At 40.2% G+C, this 23,832-nt stretch overlaps 1 protein-coding gene across 6 annotated transcripts in view; it reads left to right on the plus strand.

Annotated features, from left to right (window-relative positions):
- The first annotated feature begins 5,847 nt into the window (after nucleotides 1-5,847).
- The window catches only part of TASOR2 (transcription activation suppressor family member 2), a 69,394-nt gene continuing 51,409 nt past the window's right edge, over nucleotides 5,848-23,832 (plus strand). For 3 of the 6 annotated variants that reach the window (XM_040967935.1, XM_040967936.1, XM_040967938.1), the window contains exons 1-2: nucleotides 19,009-19,314; nucleotides 23,504-23,649. In XM_040967935.1, the coding sequence (XP_040823869.1) occupies nucleotides 19,116-19,314; nucleotides 23,504-23,649 (345 nt within the window). In that variant the 5' untranslated portion in view covers nucleotides 19,009-19,115. Of the gene's footprint in view, nucleotides 6,149-19,008; nucleotides 19,315-19,860; nucleotides 19,939-23,503; nucleotides 23,650-23,832 lie in introns of those variants that run through there. The other 3 variants (XM_040967939.1, XM_040967937.1, XM_040967941.1) reach the window with 3 other exon arrangements.

Raw genomic sequence — 23,832 nt, forward strand, 5'->3', positions numbered from 1 at the left:
TTTCCCAGGCCACAAGCAGGGAGCTGGATGGGAAGTGGGCTGCCGGGATTAGAACCGGCGCCCATATGGGATCCCAGGGCGTTCAAGGCGAGGACTTTAGCCACTAGGCCACGCCGCCAGGCCCTCCTATGCTTCTTAATCTGTGTCACGAAAAACAAAAAATGTACTCTATAAATAGAAGAGTGAAAAAAAAGGAAAATATTCCAGACAATGTAAAAAATAAATGGTACATATATGTATATACACATTTAAACAATGCATACATTCAAAGATTTATTTTTTGAGAGTTACAGAGAGAGGGAAAGATAGAAATATCTTCCACTCAATGGCACACTTTCAGAGTGGTCACAAAGGCCAGGGCTTGGCCAGGATGAAGCCATTAGCCAGAAACTTCTGGGTCTCCCACAAGAGTGGCAAAAGCACAAGCACTTGGGTCATATTCTAGTGCTTTTCCCAGATCATTATCAAGGAGCTGAATTGAAAGTGGAGTAATGGGCCTGGTGTGGTAGCCTGGCAGATAATGGCCTCACCTCGCACACACCGGAATCCCATATGGGTGCCAGTTCTAATCTCACAGCCCTGCTTACCATCCAGCTTCCTGCTTGTGGCCTGGGAAAGCAGTCGAGGATGGGCCAAGGCCTTGAAACCATGCATCCGAGTGGGAGACTCCGAAGCAGCTCCTGGCTCCTAGTTTCAGATTGGTTCAGCACCAGCCATCATGTTCACTTGGGGAGTGAATCAGCAGATAGAAGTTCTTACTTTCTGTCTCTAAAAGAAAGAAAGAAAGAAAGAAAGAAAAGAACATAAAATGGAGTGTCTAGGACTCTAAAAGCTCCTAGATGGGGTCCAGACATTGCAGGCAGCAGCTTTACCCACTAAATCATGCATGGCCTGCATGGCTCACATATTAATACATTGTCTACTACAGAAAGCAGATCATAAGAAAATACATCAATACCCAAATGTCAACAACAGAACAGATTGTGATGTTGTAGTTGCCACTGTTGAAATACACATTATATGCCATGTGCCAGAGACTTTATTTAGGGCATTACCAATGCTCATCATTGCTCTACCTGTATGGGTAGAATGATTATATTTTCACAGGAAGGAAAGTAAGTGTAGGAAAGTTTGATTTCCTCAAACTACACATACATAGCACATGTCAGCATCATGATTATAACCCAGCTTGATGTAACTCCACATTCCTCACTGAGTTAACTAAAGAGAAAACAAATGGCTTGACCATAGCATATTGGAAGCTATTTACCCTCAATATTAATGAAAGTCACATGACATCTAGTGCCACTATTGTGGTGCAGTGGATTAGAATTCACCACCTGCACCTGTCCCCATCACAACATAGGTGCAATTCAAGTCCTGGATGACTTACTTCGGATCCAGCTTCTGCTAATGATCTGGGGAGTGGTGGAGGAAAAGCCAAGGGTTTTGGCCCCTGGCATTTGCATAAGATAGCTGGATAAAGCTCCAGGCTCCTGGCTTCAGTCTGGCCCAGCACCAGTCATTATGGCCATCTGGAGAGTAAGCCAGGGGATGGAAGATCTGTCTCTTCCTGTTTCTCTGTAATTCTGATTTTCAAATAAATAAATTAGTATTCTAAAGATACTCATGCTGTTTATCTTCCTAAACAAATGGCTACTCAAGAGTAAACAGGATTCTCCAAGCTTTCTTTTCCTTCCCTGGAAGGCATGCTGGCGTTTGCTGGTAGGTTGGGCTTGGGGACTAGCTAACATGCTGGAGTCCAGGCTGGGTAGAGTGATAGGGTCCCAGACCAGCACATGTTCTGGAGGACTGGGTCTGGGGTCCTGGGTGGGCAGGCAGGGCTTCATGCCAGCACACTACCCTGCAAAAAGACTGTGCTGGGGAACCCAAGTGCTCGCAGGCATGGGGCTGTGGATTGATCAGGGAAGAGGGTATAGGATGTGTGGTGGGACGATCACTGAGGGAGTATGTTACAGGTGAGGCATGACTTCTGTGGGATTTCTGCCAATGAGGCCACTGTACTTGCAGGTGAGTGAGGGGCTGAGACTGACCAGTTTGGAAGAAGGAAGTGAAGGGACTTTTCTGGGTCAGACCGTTGCACCTACCCACACAGGAGACCTGAGCTGGGCTAGTTGAAATTGAGCACTGCTGATCACCACTCACCTGCATACACTAAAGTTAGTGCTGGGGGCTTATGTGGCAGGGCTAGATCACAGTACCCACTAGTGAGTGTCGGAACAGGGGACAGGTTCATGTTAGGCTGGGGGAGGGCACTAATAGGCATGTAAGAGGACCAGATCTGGGTGCAGACTCCATGGGAAATTTGTGGGCTCATCCTTGTGGACTGCAATACCAGCTGGTTTGCTCAAGAGCTGAGGGTTGATGGGCTGAACTAGGCATGACCATGAACCCCCAAATACTCATGTGTACTGGAGTCGGGAACAGGCCAGGCTGGCCCAGGCTGCAGCACCTGTAGGCACACTCAAGTATAGGATACAGGGCAGGCTGAGCCACAGCATCCACCAACACACACAGAGGCCACGATGGAGGGGGCAGTCTACGTCAGGTAAGGGTCTAACACCCGCTGGCATGTATGAGCTCTAGGTCTGGAGTGGGCCTTGTAAAGGAGCTTGGGGAACTCCCCTTATTGGCTGTAGTTTTTGTTAATGAGTATGTGATTCAGGCCTGGGTGTTGGTCAGGCTGGGAAAGGCTACTTTACTTGTCAGTAAGTGTATGGGCTGGTTATGGGGGCGTAGACCAGGCAGACTAAGCCAAACTATAGCACACTGGCATATGCAGAAGACAGGATGGGGTATGGGCCATGCTGGACAAGGCTAGGGTCTCATACCTACTGGTTTGCATGAAAGCCATGGATGGAAGCAGATTGGGTAATGCTAGGCTGCAGCAACCACCAGCAAAAATGTGGATTGGGAGTGGGCCAAGCCAGGCCTGGCTGTAGCATCCAATGGCAAAGGCCAAGATAGGGGATGGGCTATTCTGGGCTAAGTCAGAGTAACTGCCAGCACCTGCAAGATCTGAGGCTGGGAATAAGCCTGGTTAGGTAGCTAAGAAGACATTTCATTTGGGTTGTGGTTCCCACTGGTGAGCATGAGAGCCTAAATGGGGGCAGATATCTGGATTGTACACAACTGCAGTGTCCCTCAGCATAGGTGTGGACTGGGTCTAGGATGTGCCAGAATGAGCTAGGCTCCAGCATCCGCTGGTGCTCATGAGAGCCAGAGTAGGTATAATTGGACTGGGCTAGGTCTCAGCACCAGCTGAACCATGCAAAAGCTGGGCCTGCCATGGCCCAAGCATGACTGGACTGTAGCATCCAATAGTAAGAACTAGAACCACAGCTAGGGGTGCACCTGGCTAGACAGGTGGTAGCATCCACCAGCAAAAGTGTGGCCTGCAAAGTGGGGTCATCTTATGCTGCTTTCCCAGACATATTATCAGGTAGCAGAATCCAAAGTGGAACAGCCAGGATTCAAAACTGACAGCTTAACCCACGGTGCCACAACACTGGTCATTGTAAGGACTCGCAGGTGCTGGTATTGTTGTGTAGAATGTTGGGTCACTACCTGGGATTCTAGCTTTCCAAATGTGTGCCGATGTGTCCCTACTGCTCCATTTCTGACCCATTTCCCTAATAATGATCTGGAGGAAGCAGCACCAGCAGATTACACAAAGTGATTGGGGCACTGCCACCTTCATGCGAGACCCAGAAGCTGCTTTTGGTTTTAGCCTAGCTCAGCCCTGGCCTTTGTGATCATCTGGGTAGTGAACTAGCAGATGGCCGATCTCTCTCTCCCACTCTGTAACTCTGCCTTTAGGAAAATACATTTTTGAAAATTAAATATTTATTAAAAAGAAATTGGGGCAGGGGTCAGCTTCTGAGATACAACCTGGAACCCATATTACACTCTGGAGGAGAAGTCTCATCCTCTTTCACCTACTCTTCGACTCTTCCCACTCTAATTAGTAGTTCACATGGCCAAGCTCATTCACCTCCCAAATGGCCACAACAGCTACAGCTGAGCCACTCCAAAGCCAGGAGCCTGGAGCTTCCTCCGGGTTTCCCACGTAAGGGTCCCAAGGACTTGGGCCATCTTTCACTGCTTTCCCAGGTAAATTAGCAGGGGGAATCAAAAGTGGAGCAGCCAGGACTTGAACTAGCACCTATGCAGGATGCTGGCACTGCAAGTGAAGGCTAAACCTACTATGGTACAATGCTACAAAACCACTTCAGTCTGTCATTTTTCAGTATGGTGTTAGAAAAGGCTTTTTTTTTTTTTAAAAAAAAATACCATCCTTCTTGTTAATTGTGAAATTATCCTGGATGAACCTTTTTTTTATTAAAAAAAACTCCATTCTGCAAATCTACTTTTTGACTGAATTGTTCAATTCATATGTAATACAACTGAAATAACGAGATTTATGTCTGCTCTTTTTGTTTTCTATATTTTTCACTTCTTGTGTGTTCCTCTGTTCTTTCCTTACTTGTATTTTGCATTATTTTCAAAAGATGTATTTTTACTTAAGTGATTTCTTCATTACTTTCTGTGTGTTTTTAAAGTGGCTGCCTTACAGTTTGCCATAGGCAACCTATCAGAATAATTTTCGAATTTATATTGGGTTTATTTCAATGATACACAGAAATGCTATACCTACGTTGCTCTTTTCTCATTTTATGATATTACCTACACGTTACACCTACTAATGTTACAAGCCAACACGCTATTGTTTTAACTGTTTATGGCTTAAATAACTAGATCCTCGTTATCTCTGTGGGGTTCCCAGTCCCTGACTCTCTACCACCTCTAGCCACCCTAAAGTGGGTAGTCCACTCCTGGTTTCGGATTGGCTCAGTCCTACTGCGGATTGGGGGAGTGAACTAGTGGATGGAAGATTCTCCTCTCTGTAGCTCCTTCTTTCTGTAACTCTTACTTTCCAATAAAAATAAATTATATGTATATTTTAAGCCCAAAATGATACACACTGTTGATTTGCTTCATGGGTTCTGGCTGCTATTCGGGCAGCACCTAGTGATGTCTAACCTCTACCCTCACACTTCACTAAGTATTTGGAGTTTCTTTTCACATTAAGTACTGCTTTCTAAAGCTTAATTTTGTGGAGGTTGGCTTACTTATGCAGCCACTCCTAGAAGAGATTCCTTCATGGACTAGATTCTTGTCTGGGGTGTTGACTGTCTGGGAAACCAGTATCTGAACACAGCAAACTCACCAAATGGCTGTTATCTCGGTATTCCCACCCCTGGCTCACATTTCATGGTGAAATGTCAGCGGACTCAGTAGCTCTTTGATACTTTCCGCGGGTACAAACAGCCCACTTTACCTCTGTCTACATAAGACTTGTAAATTCCTAGAGGTCTCTCCGAGGTAATCAGCACGATGACGCCGGTTACGAGAGATAACACGGGATCAAATACAACAAATGCATCGTAACACGGGAGGGATTTCAGAAATGAAGCGTTCGGAGCAGGAAGCTGTTGTGGCCATAGCCCGTGGGGCTAAAAGGCCCCATGGGTGACACAACGCCCAAAATGATACACAGAACTAGGAGACCTAGCCGGCAGCTTCCGCCTTTTCCGCTGCACGCCTTCCGCATCCGGCCAGTCACCCGCCCCCACCGAGTTCCGGGCTCAAAAGCGGCTTTCACGCCTGCGCAAAGGGGCCAGCGAGAGCCGCGTGGACGTCGAGCACAGCCGGCGCCTGCGCTTTGCCTTCTCTCCGGTGATTGGTTACTGCCTTCTCGGGGGTGGGGGGGGAGATTCCGCAGTTCAGTTTTCACTTTCTCTCTCGATTTCTTTTTTTTTTGGGTCCCTGTCCTTTTCCTCGTGCCGCGAGGTTTTACTTCCGGTTGTAGCTCCCGTCAGCCTGCGGGGTCGACATGTTCCCTCAGGCGGCCCGGAGCCGGGGGAGTGCTTCTCGCCTGCTGTCCTGAGGGGAGCCGGGGCGCTGTCACGGCGCGACGGGGAGCGCGCGGCGTTCCTGAGGGGCAAGCCGCGGAGCGGGCGCCCTAGCCCGTGCCTAACCTGCCGGCTGCCGGGAGCCGACAGCCTGGAACGGCATGGAATGGAGGGGCTGAAGTTGTCAGGGGAGGCGGCGGCGCCGAGGACAGGTACATCTCCGGCCGGGGTGGGAGCTCCGGCCGCTGCGGCGCGGGAGGGAGCGCGGGGCGCGCAGCTGCTCGCGGTCGTGCTTGCTTGGGGAGTGACAGGGTGGCGGGCGCTTTCTTCCTAGCCCCCGGGGGTGAGGGTGTGAGAGACTGACGAGGTGTCCTCTCTCACCTCTCCTCCGAGTCGTTAGGTTTTCTCCACGACTGGACTTGCTGCAACCTGTGGCTGGTCTCGCTTCGCCAACATTGAGATAACGTGGCTGCACGCGGTTCTGAAGTTGATTTTCCCTCCTGTTGATAGGACACAATCTTGGGCTTTTCCCTTTGCGTGGCTTGTCAGAGGACAGCTGCGCCCCTAAGGACAGGATAATAAGCGCTTGCCTGGAGTTGGTCTCCTTGGGTTTGGACTGGCTGGGGAATCCTTTCGTAAGAAGGGTTGTTTCTGAAGCCTGGTGCTACTCAGGTTTCGGCAAAGACTTGGTGACGGTGCGTGACCTTTAAAAGAAAAAAAAAAAAAGGAAAGAAATGTCTCCACAGGGAGAGTCGTTTAGCAGCGCGCTGGAGTGAAACAGCACAATGTTAGAGTAGCTTGGTCCCCGTGGCCCAACAATTTGCCAGAAGGAGGTACTAAGGCAGAATTTTGTGGGGGAACCTGGCGGATACACCTTCCAATTTGAGGAAGATCGTTTGAAAATTCTCAATTTTCTCGCAAAACCAACTGCTCTTAACTTTTCTTCTCCCTACGTGGCAAAATGAGTGCTGTTAGGAACCATGAACGTATTTCACAAATTTGGGATTGTGCAGAGTGTGGTATAGTTGTGGTCACATAAGTGGTGCTATAAGTGTTCTTAAAAAAAAAAAAGCATGAAAAGGAAACGGAGATAAATGTGATACTCAGTTTCGTGGCATGTGTGAGTCGTGGTAATCCCACCTGGAAGGTGTCTAATGAAGCAAATGTTGCTTAATTGTGTAAGAATACTCTTGTGTTGGAAATTGCCTCGTATAAATGGATTTCTGGATATATTTCCGGGATATCATTAGTCAACTTAGGAAAAATAGAGAGTGACAGTAGTTGTACGTAACTATTGTAAGGAAGACAAGAGTGTTTGAAATTGTGTGGTTTCAGGACCTGTGCTCAGATGTGACTAATAAAGAGATCTATCATGATCATCTCCTGTAATGCAAACACATTTGCTTGAATGAATTAAGATTTATCGAGTGTCTAAAATCTTGTCTGAATTAATGTTAACTCTAGAATGGTATGTAATTAAAATAAATATATTTGCATGTATTTATAGTTCCCTCGCCTATTGGTATACATTCATTTCCAAGATTGCCCATAACGATGCAGTGGTGATCTTTTCTGCTGTTGCGAACAGTGCTTCAGGTGTTCATGATAGTATTTCTGTAGCATTTACCCGTCTTAATGATGTTAATTGATAGAAGTAGTTCCCAATTAAACCCTTTTACGTTTATTCTCTCAAAAGATATGCTTTCCTCTGCCAGCCTGCAACTGGTGGTAGAAAGGTATCTTTAAAATGTATTTTACCCATTATACTTGGGAAACAACAATTTAATTTTCATCTGCAGTGACTAAGAAAGTTGAACATTTTTGATTGGGTCATATTCTGTTTTTTGCTTATTGAGTCTGAATTCTCTTTGACCCATTTAACTGTTACCATACTGTTTATCTGCTATGGTTTATATCATATTTTTGTGTTTTGCATTTTTTAAAAAAACTTCGGGTTCTTTTGCATTTTCTTTCAGATGAAATTTAGACTCATCTCTTCAAGTTCTATAGAAAGTCTTGTTGGGATATTGTGTGTGGTTGCAGTGAATTTTTAGATTAATTTGAGAAGAGACACTTTGAGTTTTTTCTTCTAAAAGAATAGGTATGTCTCTGTTTCTTCAAACTTTTTTTTTGTTGTGAAGTATGCTATTAATCTGTACTGTTTTTGTTTTTTTTAAGTGTATGTCTGGACCCACCTCAGTAGAACTTCACAAGTACCCCTGTGTGGTGTGTCTGCTTGAGGCTGAAATCATTATTCATAGCATTCATTGTTTATTATTACCTGTTCTTTAGTTTCATCACATATAAATATTCTCTCTTACCTGTTTTTGGACATACATAGATAGAATTGTATTGTACTGATAATCTTTGAATGACTTCTGCTAAATATTATGTTTCTGAGATTCATCTTTTGTTGAAGTATGTGCCTATAGTTCAGCAGTTCGGAAAGTTTTGCTCTCAGGACTTTTACATTTTTAAAAGCTATTAACAACCCCAAAGATCTTTTTTTTTTTTTTTTTTGAGCATTAAGTCAAATGATAGTTACCATCTTATAAGAGAATTGAATGATTGTAAATATGCATTTAATAACTTTAAAACAACTAAGTGGTTTTTTTTTAAAAAATATTTGTTTATTTTGCAAGGCAGAGACACAGAGTAGAGGCAGAGGCAGGGGCTTAGGCAGAGAGAAATATTTTCCATCTACTGGTTCACTCCCAAATGGCTGCAATACCAAGACCAGGCCAGACAGAAGCCAGAAGCTTTCTCCTGATCTCACATGTGCGTACCATCGTCCATTGCTTTCCCAGGCATATTATCAGGGATCTGGGTTGGAAATGGAGCAGCTGGAGCAGAATTGGAACTCGTGAGGGATACAGGCTTTACCTTCTGTGCCACTGCTCTCACTTCCATCGATAATCTTAACTGCATGACACATTTTTAATGCAGAATGATCATTCCCACCCCCCCCCCCCAGTCTGCAAAATAGTGACTTGTGGAAATGTTCTACAAAAATTTCATGTCTGCTTCTTCATGCCATTCCTTGCGCTGTTTTGTTATGGTTGAAGTGTAGGAAGAAAATCTGGCCCTGCTTAGTAAAGTGGTTGAAAAAGGGAGGAAGATTTTCATAAGCTTCTTCAAGTAATTGTTTTTTTTGATATTAATTAAAACTTCACAGTTTAAGTAAAGGTTAGGTGCATTGTTGAGTTGAAATCATGTCAATGAACTTACACTGTGTGACACAGAATTCCTTAGTCGGCTTGCACTTTGGGAAATATTTATACAGATCTTTCATATTTCATGATGTAATACCAAAAAAATCAAATGCATTATTATTTTCATTATTGGGAACCCTGTTGTAATTTACTAATTTTCACTGAATGTGTTTAGTCTATGTAAGAATTTAGTATGTATTTACCCGTGGCAGCTGTTTCTAATTTGGGGTATTTAATGGTGCCATAAACCTTCCTGTTGATGACTCCAAGGTCAATGTATAGTAGGGAGGCAGGTTGGTGGTAGAATCACAGGATCCCTTAGGAGGCTGTGTATACAACTCTATTAGATACTATCTGATGTTTTCAGAATGCTTTCTCTCTTCTGCAGCTGTAGTAAGTGGAACCTCTCTCTAGTCCCTGTTTTTTTCACATGTAGCATTGCCTACTTAATTTTTGCCAGTGTGGTAGCAGTGAAGTGATATATTCTTATAGTTATAAGCTTTCTTTTTCTGCTTAAACAAGCTAAGGATCTTATGCTTGCTAGTTCAATGTTTTGTGATCAGTCTACTTATATTTTCCCCTTCTGTTTTGTGTTTTATTAATGCATAGATGTGTGTAAAATTGTGTTATATAATAGTTGATTAATTCTTCCTGTTCATAAAAAAGTTGAGGTCATTTATGTATTTAAACCATGAAAAGCATATAAAGGCATATATTTGTGAAGTACTTTCTTGTTCCTGTTCAGCTGATCCCCACTGTCTCAGCTTTTCTGTGTCCTGTTTGTCCAGTGCATTTCTGAGTATAGGAACACATATTACTATAGTCTTTATGCCAGTATCTCCTTTACTATATTTTTGCTATAGTAAATGCTGGATGGATACTTTCATTCTATAAATTAAAAAGACATTTTTCATTGTGTGTCCACGTACCTTTTAAGATCTATTTCCCTTACTTGAAGGAGTTACAGAGAGATCTTCCACCTACTAGTTCACTCCTCAAGTGTCCCTAATGGCCAGGGCTAGGCTGGACCAAAGCTGATAGTAAAATGGCTATTTATACATGAACATAAGTACTGTCTACATGATAATTATTTCCTCCCTCATTTTGCATTTCTGTTTTCTTCAGATTTGTTAATAGAAAACGCTTCTGAAGTTTTGATAATTTTTTAAGTGAAGCAAAAATTCTCTGATCATTTAGAACAGAGGGTAGAAATATAACTCTTTTGAGCCCGTTTCACTGTTACTGATCTACTCATGTTCCTCGCATTTAAACCAATACTAGTGAATTGTATTTTTTTTTTCTAAAGATTTATTTTTTTTTGGAAAGTCATATTTACAGAGTGGAGGAGAGACAGAGAGGAAGATCTTCCATCCGATGGTTCACTCCCCAAGTGGCCACAAAACCCGGAGTTGAGCCAATCCGAAGCCAGGAGCTTCTTCTAGGTCTCCCATGCAGGTGCAGAGTCCCAAGACTTTGGGCTGTCTTTGACTGCTTTCCCAGGTCACAAGCAGGGAGCTGGATAGGAAGCAGGGCCATCGGGACTGGAACCAGTACCCAAATGGGATCCTAGCACTTGCAAGGCAAGGATTTAGGCACTAGGCTGCTGCGCCAGGTCTTAGTAAATTGTATCTTGTAGTTTCAAGTTTATTGATATAAATTAGCTGTAATTTATAATTTTAGAGATTGGTTTTTTTATTTGTATTCCTTTTTGCTTCCAATTCTTAGTTTTTTCCTTTTTTCTGATTTTACTTGCTGAAAGAGCACCTAATTTTTTTAGTACTTTAAATGAAAAAGCTTTTGCTTTTATTGATTAAGTCAGTTTGCTTTTTGCTTTTACATTTTGTTCTTTTTCATAGTTACTGTTTTTGTCATAAGAGATGTGTCTGGGGGATCCTTCATGTTTTCCCCTAATAGTAATTTTATAAGTTTAATTGGAGAACTAAGTCCCTTGCTAATATTTTGTGTAAAGGAGCACTGCCCTCCTTTGCATGGTGAAATAGACCCTGTTTAGAATCTTTGAACACCTGCTCCCTCATTAGAAGTGATATTCAAGACCTCAATTCCTGAGGCCTGCTTTGTCCAGTGGCAGTACCTACTTCACCCCAGTGGGTATTCTCTACTTCACTGTGTTGGGGAACTTGGAATAAAATACCTGTTCTGACATGGATCAAATGACACTTTAAATTTTTTTTTATTATTTTATGATTTTTTAAATGTTTTTTTGAAAGGTTGTGATACAGAGTGAGAGAAAGCAAGTCAGTAGGAAGAGCCCAGAGCTCCTTCCAGGTCATGTGGGTGCAAGGATCCAAGATCTTGGGTCAGACTTAATACTGCTTTCTCAGGCGTATTAGCAGGGAGCAGGGAGGGAAGTGGATCAGCTGGGACTTGAACCAGTGCCCTTGTGGGATGGTATGCTGATTCTGCAGGCAGTGCATTTATCTGTTAATGCCTCAGTGCCAGCCCCTAAGGAGAAATTTTGAAATGTAATTGTAACTGAGAAAATGTATCTTTTGGATATTTTTGTTAAGCACAACTACTTCAGTTTGATGCAGCCATTTTACCAAATGTTGACATTTTAATGTTCAGGCACAAATTCATAAACTCAGTTTAATGAGGACACAGAATAACGGTTGGTGCCTTTATATGAATGTCTGAAACAGTCACCATTTAAAGTTTGGATTGATTCTAATAAAATCTGCATGTATCTTAAATTTGTAAGTATGGTCTCTAAAGAATTTATTGATCTTTTTATATCGTGTAGTGAAAAACAAAAAGACTGCTATAGGTGTAAGATTAAATATTAATCTGATGACCAACAACACTCTTCGCAGTGGATTGAAGTTTGAGAATATTAAAACAGTTTTCAGAAAATCAATATTAAATCCAAAAGTAAACAAGTCATAGGTGAATGAAAAACTCTCTATGTTATTTTATTTAATGAATATAACCCCCAAAAATGTTTTTCAAAAGGCAATTTTTCTTTCTCTGGGTAAACTAAAATAAGTGCATTTACTGTTTTAAGTAGCATATAATTAATTACATAATTCTTTATGGATGTAATTTGCTTTATGAGTTCAAATTATCCCAAGTGTGTCTTGTGCAGTACTATAAACACAATTTATAAATCCTAAATAGATTTTCCTAGATATTGTGTATAAGTATTTTAAATTGGTTAAAGCAGTGTTAATAAATTGGAAGAGAAGATAGCCTTCTTAAGTTTAGCTGGGGACTTCACCTCCCCTTTCAGCCTGGTGTGATTTTATTTTTGGTGAATAATTTTAGAGCTGCATAGCTCAGTTATGGGAGGAATAACCCATCCATTTCTCAGATACCGATATCAGCATCTTCAGAAGATAAATGATGTATTCGGAACCATATCCAAAAGCTTTTTGTCTTTGTGAGTTGAAAACGCCGTCCCACCCTGCCCCCCATCCTCACCTCCCCAGACCATAGCTGGTGAGGTTCCTGGGACAGTGATGTGACAAAGAGAACAACTTGGGCGTCACTATAGTGAAAAGAACAATAGATCTTGGTTTAGACACAGGGCTTGCAATCGGGCATCCTTATTTGACAGTTTTCAGACAAGACACTTAAGGAAATTATAAAACTTTGGATGATCATAGTAACACTAAAGAAGTTTGGTTAACAGCGTTATCGTGGGACATCTGAGAAACGGGATCGAGGGTCCTGTCCCATCCTCGGCTCCTGTATGACTGCCTGTTTGTTGGGCCTTTGGGGTCGGTTTGCGTAATCGCCAGACTCTGGTGAGTGCGCGGCCGGCCGCGGGCTCTCAGGTGCGCCCTCGGGCTATGGGCACGGGTTCTCCTTCCACCGCTCAGCTCGAGGCACTGCACGAGCCCTCGTTGACTTTCAAAAGGCGCTTCTAGCCTGCGCCTGCCGGTGCACCCTGCTCCCAGCTCTGGCCGGCCTCTCTGCCTGCCTGCCTGCCTACCTGTGGCAAACTGGCCCCCACCAGCGGTGGGAGGGGGCTACAGGGACCGCCGATTTGGCGGAGCCGCTGCTCCCTCCCCCACACATCATGAGGTGAGGAAAGTGGGGGTCCTACACTTCCGGATGCTGGTTGGGGCATCCCAGAACCAGGGAAAATGGATTCTTTGTAATATCTTGCCATGATGAGTATGGAGAGTATGTAGAAAATGAGATGTTGGTAGGGCAAGTTGGATCTCTGCTGCCTAGACCAGGTGATGACAAGAGGGGTTTGTGTCGTCCTTGAAGATTTACTGACTGAAAGCTTTCAGCCCTGATTCAGGAGCAGATTCAGAGTATGATAAGGCTGGGGACTTTCAGGACTGCTGGAGAGGTGGCTCTAGTTCTGAGAGAGAGAGAGAGAGGCTACAGTCGTTAAGATCTACTTTTTAAGATCTTATGTATGGCAAAGTTTTTAAAAACCTCTGTGAAGTGATCAAATGAAGCGTAGAAGTAATAGAGCGTTATTATAAAGCAGAAATTGAAGAACTTAAGGAAAACGGCCAGTTTAAGATGTTAAATGGAAACCAGAAAAGGCAGAAAAGGAACAGGAGTAAAATTTTAAGCATTTCAGAAAAAGGGTAAAGGAGATGCTTTACCATGGCAGAAGTCAGAAAAGCTGAAAATATTATATGTGAAGTATAGTTAAAGATGTTTTCTCTCTTTCAGTAGAAAGATTACGATTTCATAAGGAAAAGACACATGTTCGAAGAAAACTGGTCTGGCACCATAGACTAGTTTAAATTTAAATTTTGAAATTTAAAAGAATATTTATTTGAAAACCAGAAAAACTGATAAAATTTCCATCTGCTAGTTCAGTCCTCAAAAATGGGACTCGTAAGATTAATGTTTTATGATTACACTGTTATTTGCTAGGTCAGATTGTATTCTGTATACAATCGGATTTTTTTTTTTTTTTACATAGCATCTCATGCAAAATGGGATCAGCACAGTTTTGGATTTCAGATTCTTTTTTTTTTACATATTTGAAGTATTTGCATGTATTATATAATGAGATATTTTGGTACTGTGACCCAAGTCTAATAATCTAGAATTCATATACATAACCCAAAGATAATTGTTTATAATATTTTTAATATTCTAGTGTTTTGATTATGAATCTTTGCAAGAAGTCAGGCATGGAATTTTCCAGTTGTATTATCATTTTGGATTTTCATATTAGGGATGCTCACATTTATCGTAGGATTTCCCACGTGTCCAAATACATAATTGTTACAGTTTTCCTTTGTCATTTTTTTTTGCTCAGTTTTATTGAGCTATAAGTTTTAAATAATAAAATGAACACCTTTCAAGTATATTTCAGTTAATAGTGGTATATGTGTGCATAATGTATACATTTATCATCATGACAATAAAAATTAGGACATTTGTATCACCCTAGAAAGTTCCCTTGTACTTAATCAACTTAGTAGGTAGTTTCTCTCCCTCCCCCAAGCAGTCACTCAAGATTAATTTTACTAATTTTAGAAGTTAGCATAATATCTTTCAGTTTATATTTGTATCTGACTTCTGTGGCCTGATTTAATGTTCTTTTTTTTATTATTGAATGTTAGTATGTCGTATAATTGTGCCATAGTTTATCATTCACGCATCACTGACAAAGTTGTTTGCAGTTTTGGGCTACTGTGAGTATTGCTTCTTGAACTTCATGTACTGATATTTTGGCAGATACACAGATACACTGCCTTTTTTTTTTAAATATCTTGAAATAGAATTGCTGGATCATATAGTAAGTGCATGTTTACTTTTTTCTAACAAAGAAAAACTGGCTGTTCTCTCAATTGACTATGGAACTTTATATTTCTAAAAGAAATCCATCCTAATTCTAGGTTTTTTTGAAGATTTATTTATTTTTATTGCAAAGTCAAATATACAGAGAGGAAGATCTTCTGTCCACTGATTCACTTCCCAAGTGACCACAACAGCTGGTGCTGTGCTGATCCAAAGCCAGGAACCAGGAACTTCCTCCAGGTCTGCCACACAGGTGCAGGGTCCCAAGGCTTTGGGCCATCCTTGACTGCTTTCCCAGGTCACAAGCAGGGGGCTGGATGGGAAGTAGAGCTGACTAGAACTGGTGCCCATATGGGATCCCAGCGTGTTCAAGGCAAGGACTTTAGCCGCTGGGCCATCGGACTAGTCCCCATTCCAGTTGCTTTTTATCTTTCAGCCTTTTTAATTTTAGCCGTTCCAGTGTAATATGTTATTGTGATTTTAATTAGTGCTTCCTTAATAACTAATTTCTGAATTAAATCTATTGAAGGTAGTTTTTGTTTTCATGAATTCCAAGCTATCAGGTTTTCTTTATTTTTTAAGATTAAAAAAAGGTATTTGTAAAGTTTAATTACAGACAGTGGGAGAAACAAAGATCTTAACTTCTCTTTGCTTGTTCACCCACAAATGGCCACAACAGCTATAGCTGCTTGGGTCCCAAGCCTGTAGCCAGGAGCTTCTTCCAGGTCTCCCACATGGGAGCAGGGCTCAAGGGCTTGTGCAGTTTTCTGCTGCTGTCTTCCACGTGTTAGGGAATTGGAGTGGGAAACGTAGCAGCTGGAACTCGAGCTGTTGGCACTCATATCTGATGCTGCCACTACAGTTGTTGATTTTACTGGCTGTGCCACATCGTTGGCTCCTCAAATTTTCTTTTATGACTGTTGATCTTGTGCCCTGTAAAACTTTACGTTTCCTTAGTAAAGATGTTTTTCTATGATTTTTCTTTTTGGTAGATGCTTTATAGTTAGGTTTTTTGTGTCATGTCCACCTGCTTCCCATTTTAATGGTTATGATGCCATTTATTATAAAGATATTCTTTCCTTGTCTTGGCATGGTGGGCTAGCAGCTAAAGTCCTCACCTTGAACGCACCCGGATCCCATATGGTAGTCGGTTCTAATCCTGGCAGTCCCACTTCCCATCCAGCTCCCTGCTTGTGGCCTGGGAAAGCAGTCAAGGATGGCCCAAAGCCTTGGGACCCTGCACCTGTGTGGCAGACCTGGAGGAAGTTCCTGGTTCCTGGCTTTGGATCGTTCAGCTCCAGCTGTTGGGCCCACTTGGGGAGTGAATCAATGGATGGAAGATCTTCCTCTCTATCTCTTCTCCTCTCTGTATATTTGACTTTGCAATAAAAATAAATAAATCTTAAAAAAAATCTTTCCTGTTGAATCATTTTGGTACCTTTGCTAAAAATTAATATGGAGTTGGTTCTGTCATGTTAATCTGTATGCCTTTATATAATTCCCACATTGTCTTCACTAATTACTATGTTGTCTTCACTACTTTAGCTTGGTCAGTGATTTTTCGAATCAGGAGTAAGTTCTTCAGATTTGTTCTTTTTTCAATATTGTTTTGATAATTTTTAATCTTTTGGAATCCTATTTAAGTTTTAGAATCAGATCATCAATTTCTGCAAACTAGGATAGTGTGAAGTGCCTCAGCATTTCAGGCACAGTCACAAAGCTATGTAGTAGTATCAGTACACAAGCCCAAACTGAAACCAGAGGACAGAGCAGTGCATACAGAGTGCTTCCCCCTCAAAAAACAACAAAAGCCAAGAGAGATCGAAGAGAATAAAAAACTTGATCTTTGTGTATTCAAAGGATAGTTTTAGTCCTGTGAGAGAATTTTTCCTTTGGAAAAATCTGAATAGTAATAATTGGTAACTGAAATTTAAGCAGAGGCTTTTTTTAATTAAAAAAACAAAAACATGATCTTAAGAAAGGAGTCACTACCCAGTGTGGCTCAGTCATGATTAATACATAGAATTTAGTAGTGAGGCATGGCATATTGATAAGTCAGTAAAAACAATGTGAGAGGGTAGACCAGAAAAATATGGAATTTTTGGTAGTGTGGAGAGATGTTTTTCATTAAAGGAATGTTGAGAATTTATATGAGAATTTTATTGAGAAATGTGGAAGATAGGAAGTTAGGGCTAAAGTGGAAATAGTAAATGGTGTCTGGAACATAATAAGCACCGAGCAAATGTTTGTTATTCTTATCATTAGTAAAAAAATTTCCTTTCTACTAATTATTAATAGAATACATGTCTGTATGCATGGCGCTAGTTCAGTGTACATTGTACAGTGGCTCATCACAAGCCTTCAGTATAAATGTGAAATCACAGTGTTAGAGTGAAAGGAACCTTAGAAAAGCTAATCACGGGCTCATGACCTAGAGGTTAAAGTCCTCACCATGAACGCACTGGGATTCCATATGGGCACCGGTTCTAGTCCCGGCAGCTCCACTTCCCATCCAGCTCCTCCTTGCTTGTTGCCTGGGAAAGCAGTTGAGGACGTCCCAAAGCCTTGGGACTCTGCACCCGTGTGGGATACCTGGAAGAAAAGCTAATCACAAGTAAGGGAGATCTTAGAGAATACAACTAGTTAAATGAAACCCATCAATTAATGTGCTTTCAACTGCTAGTTCAGGTTGAATAAGGAATATTTCAAAAAAAAATACAGAGCGCAGAGATAGGACAGCCATCTACAGGTCAATTAATTTCATAGTTAAGAATGTGAGTTCTTTCTGTTCTGTTTCATTACTATTCTTAGGTTGTAAGAAATTTTAGGTAGTACATTTTTAGATAGAGTTCCAAGGCTAGAAAAATAAGATAAAAACAAAATGAGTGCTTTCTTCCTGTTCTTTTGTATTCCCCAGAATTTCCTTAGTATATTTCCGTTGATATCTCATTCACCAGAATTAAGTAACATTTATTCCGAAAACACTTACTCTCCCACTCTCTAATACACTCAAGCCACTCTAAAAGTATAGGATTAATTACTTGGTATCTTAAAAAAAAAAACCTTTTGGAAAACCAGTCAATGATATTGTCATACCAAGGTACCCCCTAGGTACAGTGGTAGAGCCTGTGGTGAAATTCTCATCTGCTGAAAATTTAATTTTCCCTTTCTGTCTTAAATAATGCATTTTCCTAATTAATAGCAATGTAGTTAGTTTTTCTAAAGATTCTTGGATATATTCATGAAATTCTACTTCATACCCTTTTGAAGAATATACTGTAAATTTTCACGTGCTGTGTTTTGTAAAGCATATTGAAATTTGCAGTAATTATGTTTAGAACACAGTACTGTTGCCTCACAATGAAACTAGTCATTTTACCTACCACTTAAAAATTGTTTATTATATTTGAGAGTCAAATATACAGAGAAAGCATAAGATGGAGTTTTTCCATCCATTGGTTTATTCCCCAGGCCTACAACAGGCAGGCCTAGGGCCAGCAAAAGCCAAGAAACAGAAGCTTTATTTGGGTCTCCCATGTGGGGCCTAAGCACCTAGTCCATCTTCTACTGCTTTCCCAGGCCGTTAGCAGGGAGCTGGGTCAGAAGTAGAGCAGCTAGACATGAACCAGCACCCATATGGGATGCTGGCATCCCAGGCAGCAGTTTCACTTGCTGTCACAATGCTGGCCCATACCAACCGTCTTTCTTTACTGCCTTTTAATCTCCTTATTTGCTTTTATTTCCCCCCTCCTCTTAATTAGTTGTATTAAACTACATGCAGGTTCTTTGATGCATTATGTTTATATTTGTTCATACTGCTTCTACCATCTGGCAAGCATGCACACTAGACCATTGCCTTATTGGATCTCTTTATCATTTGAATGACTATCCAGATTTCAAGTACCAAAGCAGTTTTTTTTTATTGTGCCACTATGCGTCTGGTATATCGTGGTCTTGATATCCTGCTGGAGTTTGTTATTTTCAGCCAAGTAAATAAAGATGTTTTGTGACTTCTTGTTATTATAAAATATGTTCTCTTCAGTGAGGCAAAAGTGATTCTTACAAGCATAATTGATTTCTCCATATAAATTTTTCTTTAGAAGTTAAAGACTTTTAAAGAAGATTTCAGACTGTTATTTCTGCTTATGGAGCAGATTTATCTTTGTTATGGAGATGTTTAAAAAGGTAGTAGATAAAGTATTTTAAATGTGACTTAGATATTAGAAAAATGTTTAAGAGCAGATATACTGTAAATGATATTTTTCACTCTCTGATTTTTCTTTTCTTTTTTCACTTTAGCATTTATGACATTAACAAAGAACAGGACTGTATCAAGAATTCTGGGGGTGTATGTGGTGAAAATGAATTACACTCCCAGCCATACTCTGTTTTAGAGAAGATCAAGACAGGGTTCATATCAGAAAAGAGTAGGTATTAAATTAAGTCCTATAAATTACTACTTTTGAATCAAAAATGGAATCAAATTTGTTTAGTTTAATTTAGATCATGTGAAACAAAAGGAATTTTTAAAAATTAAAATTTCTGGTAGCAACAGTTATGCTCGTTCATAAGTTTTCAAATTGTATCATTAAAGTTATTTTGCTTTATTGAAATTGTGATTCATTTTTGTATTTGAATTGAGGTATTTAAAGTGGTATAAGTAAATATGTAAGAAAAGTTTTAATTGGATTAATATTTATAAAAAATACAAGTTCACCTTCTATCTTTTTTCCTAACTCACTAACCATTGATCTAGTCATTATTAATAGTTTGGTTTGCCATCTCTTGTATATTATTTTTTCTTTCAAATACATGATTTTATTTTTTTTTTAAACTCAGTGTTATTTGTATTCATATCAACCCAACTATTGTTTAGCATCTTAAAATTAATGCAATGTAAAATTGTTTAAGCAGTGTTTTGGTAAACAGCTGTCAAATGACTCATTTGGACCTGGTAGAGTATTTACACACCATTAGTATTAACAAATGTGGATTGTAATCCTTCTGTGGAGAGATGTGGTAATGAGAATCATGGAGAAGTGAACAAACAGGTAGTTTTTAATGAATTATTGTTATACCTAAACTGTTGACGTCAGTTTATGTCATCAGCTGCTTTCAGATCAGATGCATATGGAATGGAAAATAGACTGGTGACATGCACAAAACAAGTTCGTTTATAGTTTTGTCGTTCCTATTATTAAAAGTTAAAAAAAGAAGTGTGCAAAACCAGTCCCTAGTCAGTATTTCTGTGTTTTGAGCAAGATGGGTGTTTTTGCTAAACATTTTGATAGAATTCATCCTGTATCAACCTGAAATCTAAAACTTAACTATACTCAGGTGACAGAACTGTGCCTTAAGCTGGATGCTACAGGGAAATTCAGTTTCCATAGCCATTGTGATTGAACCTAACCATTCTCTATGTGCTCTCTTCTGGTCACAGAAACCCCACAGAGATACTGTTTAATAGTTTATAGGAGGCACTTTTCAAATTATCTTCTTAAAAGTTTATTGAATTATCTCCTCTTCATTTCTTTAATACTCTGATAACTTTTCATGTTTAAGTAAAGTCATGAGTATTGCTTAACAGAAATGAGGCCATTCATTTACAGAGTATTTATATTCTTAATACACCAAGTATACATGTAAATGAAAATATTATGAAGTCATCAAAGATGTTAGTCTTTCTGACTTTACTTTTGACATTCTTTCTATTCTGGTAACTAAAATTATAGCTTTGCAAATATATTGCTAATTAGAGAATGCTGAGCTAAAGGGGGAAGCATTCATTTTTAGAAGATATTTTTTTTTTTTACTTACTGGAAAGGCAGATTTACAGAGAAGGAGACAAAGATTCTCTGTCCACTGATTCTTTCCCTATGTGAGCACAAAGGCTAGAGCTAAGCCAGTTCGGAGCCAGGAGCTTCTTCGTTGTCTCCCATGTGGGTGCAGGATTCCAAAGCTTTGGGCCATTTTCGACTGTTTTCCCAGGCCACAAGCAGGGAGCTGGATGGGAAGCAGGGCCTCTGGGATGCAAACTGGCACCCTTATGGGATCTTGGCACATACAAGGCAAGGATTTAGCCATTAGTCTCCTGCTCCAGGCCCAGGGGAAAGCATTGTTAGCTATAAATAATTTTAGAAATGTTTAAGTAAAATAATTCACTTGCTTCCCCTTTCTTTGTCTGTTCATAGCTGTATTCATAGCTGTATGGAACAAATATTGCCCATAACAATATTTAGTAAATGAATGTAGTTGTGAAATGTTACATACATATAACAAGGATCCAACTACTTGAACCATCATCTCCTTCCTACCAGGGTAGTTGTTAGTGGGAAATTGCCATTAGGAATGGAGACAGGATTTGAATCCAAGCACTCTGACATGGACTGCAGGTGTCCCAACTGGCATGGAATGCTATGTTAAATACCCACCCTTATCTTGCTTTAAAAGAAATGTTAAGTATAGGAGAGGAAGAGGCCCAGACTTGCTGCTGCTGAAGGCTTCTGAAAAGTGGATCAGTGGATGAAAGATATGTTTCTTTATGTGTCTTTGTCTTTCAGGTAAAAATGAAACTTTATGTTAAATATTAAAGTTGCCAAAATTCCGTTTTCTAAAGAATTTCTAAAGGCAGTTACAGAGAGGGGCGGGGAGTAGTAGATGGGGATAGGGAGAGATCTTCCATCCGCTGATTCATTTCCACATGACAGCAGTAACCAGGGCTGGACCAGGCTGAAGGAAAGAGCTAGAAGCTTCAGCTGGGCCTCCCGCGTGGGAAGAGATCCAAGAATTTGGGCCATCTTCCATTGTTTTCTGAGGTGCATCAGCAGGGAGCTTGATCTGAACTGGAACAGCAGTGATTCAAACCAGTGCCCCTATGGGGTGACAGCATTGTAGGCAGTGGTTTAACCCCTATGCTACAGTGCCAATTGTAGGCAGTTGCTATGCCACAATGCCAGCACCCTCTAAGGAATTTTTGTTTGGTATTTGGGCTAGGAGTACTTTGGGTTGCTAGGGGATTTTGCTTGTTTTGTTTTGAGTAAGGTAACTTTAAAATCTGTAATGTTAACTATTATGGATATTTTGCTATTTAAATCTTTTCAGAGTATCCAAGTTTTTGCAGCAATAGTATACTGGTATTAAGAGGAAAAGTGAAAGAGTTAATGTGAAACAAAACAGTAGATAGATTCAAGTTTACCAGCTGCAGAATATTTTAAAATATTTCATCCTTTTTCTCCCTTTCTTTTCTATTTACAACATTTTGTTTGAATGCTAGAAAGGTTATAGAAGGAATTTTTGAAGTGTCTTAATAATTTGAAGCATTAGGATGGTTTAGTCCAGATTGAGTTTAGTAAACTACTAATTTCCACTTCCGTAATAGAGTAGTTTTTAATGTTTTTTGTAAGTTAATTTTAATTAAAACACGTTTTCTTTAGGTTTTAATGTAGTTGGCAGAAGTTTCATGTAAGAAGCTGGATTAATGTACTTAAAAGATAAAAGTTCCAGTACCTAAATCACTGCGTTATATGTGAGTGGTTTGTACATCACTCTCCTGACCTTGGTGAAGAGAGTAAAAAGAATACAAATAGAAGAGAGTAAGCAGTTTAGTAAAGTTTAGGGCACAAAGATTCGGTCAAAGGTCTGGATCTGAATGGTGATTTTCAATTAAGAAACCTGTTGTCACGAAAGGGGAATACAACACGCTCTGGGATAGGTGCCTGGGCATGGCTTGAAGAAAAAGCACTTTCAAGAAATGTAATATTGTTTTATGTTGTTAAATTAAAAAATATAACACAAGCCATAGGCAGTAAACTGAAAAGGTTTCTCTTAGGAAATTCCAGAGAAAATGCTTTCTTAATGTGTTTGAAGAGTAACCAGTAGTTGGGCCCATAAAATAACTTAACATAGTTACTATAGATTCAACGGGAAGTTTGGAAGAGTAGAAAACCAAAAGGTGAGAAGTACTGGTCAAAGCAATTGCCAGGACCGCCTTGAAAGTATATACCTCCTGCTTTCGACTAAGTATGGTACAATGCACAGCTTAAAAAAAATTTTGAAGAGTCATTTATTTTTATTTGAAAGGCAGATTACAGACAGGGACAGAGAGAGAGCTTCCATGCACTGGTTCACTCCCCAAATGACTGCAGCGGCCAGAGTTAGGCTGATCTGCTGCCAGGAACCTGGAATTTCTTTTGGGTCTCCCACATGGGTTTGGGCCATCCCTCCACTGCTTTCCCAGGTGCATTATTAGGAAGCTGGATTGGAAGTAGAGCAGCTTAGACTTGAACTAGTGGGATGCTGGCACTGCACAATTATGCTGAAGTATTAGCCACAAAGCACAATTTTAAAATAAAAACCATTAAGTATCTGGGAGGGCATAGTTTAGTTCTTATATTGAAACTAATTCACCTTAGATACAATTTAGCTTTTGTCCACATGAGTCTTTTAAGTATGTTGGTAGTGGTATAGATAATTTTAGATTCAACATATCATGAAATTCTTAGTTATATAGGAAAAGAATATGTGACATTAAGTGTTAGTCAACATGTTTTTTTTTTTTTTTTACCCTATTCTTTGGTTATCTTAAATAGTGGCTTTATTTTTGTTTATGTTTTACAGTTTTTGAGAAAGTGTCCTTGAGTTCAGACTCTCTGTTCCAGAGGACAGTTTCGCTTCTCCAAACTTCTTACTTGGACTCTACGTCTAAGCATGGTTTTCAATACAGTCAAGTGACTTTGGTGAAAAATGACATTTTCTTAAATGAGGTGAGGTGCTTGGTACACACTCTAGTTTTAAATTAAATAGACCCATTATTTTTGGTACATGAGCCTTGTACATTTCACTAACCTTTTTTTCAGATGAGACAAACAGGTTACTATAAATATCTACTTGGAAAATAATATATTCGGGGGAATATAAAAACTATATATTTAATTGATATTTTATCA

This window comes from Ochotona curzoniae, unplaced genomic scaffold, assembly GCF_017591425.1.
Source record: "Ochotona curzoniae isolate NIBS_2020 unplaced genomic scaffold, NIBS_Ocur_1.0 scaffold_4683, whole genome shotgun sequence".
Lineage (NCBI taxonomy): Eukaryota > Metazoa > Chordata > Mammalia > Lagomorpha > Ochotonidae > Ochotona > Ochotona curzoniae.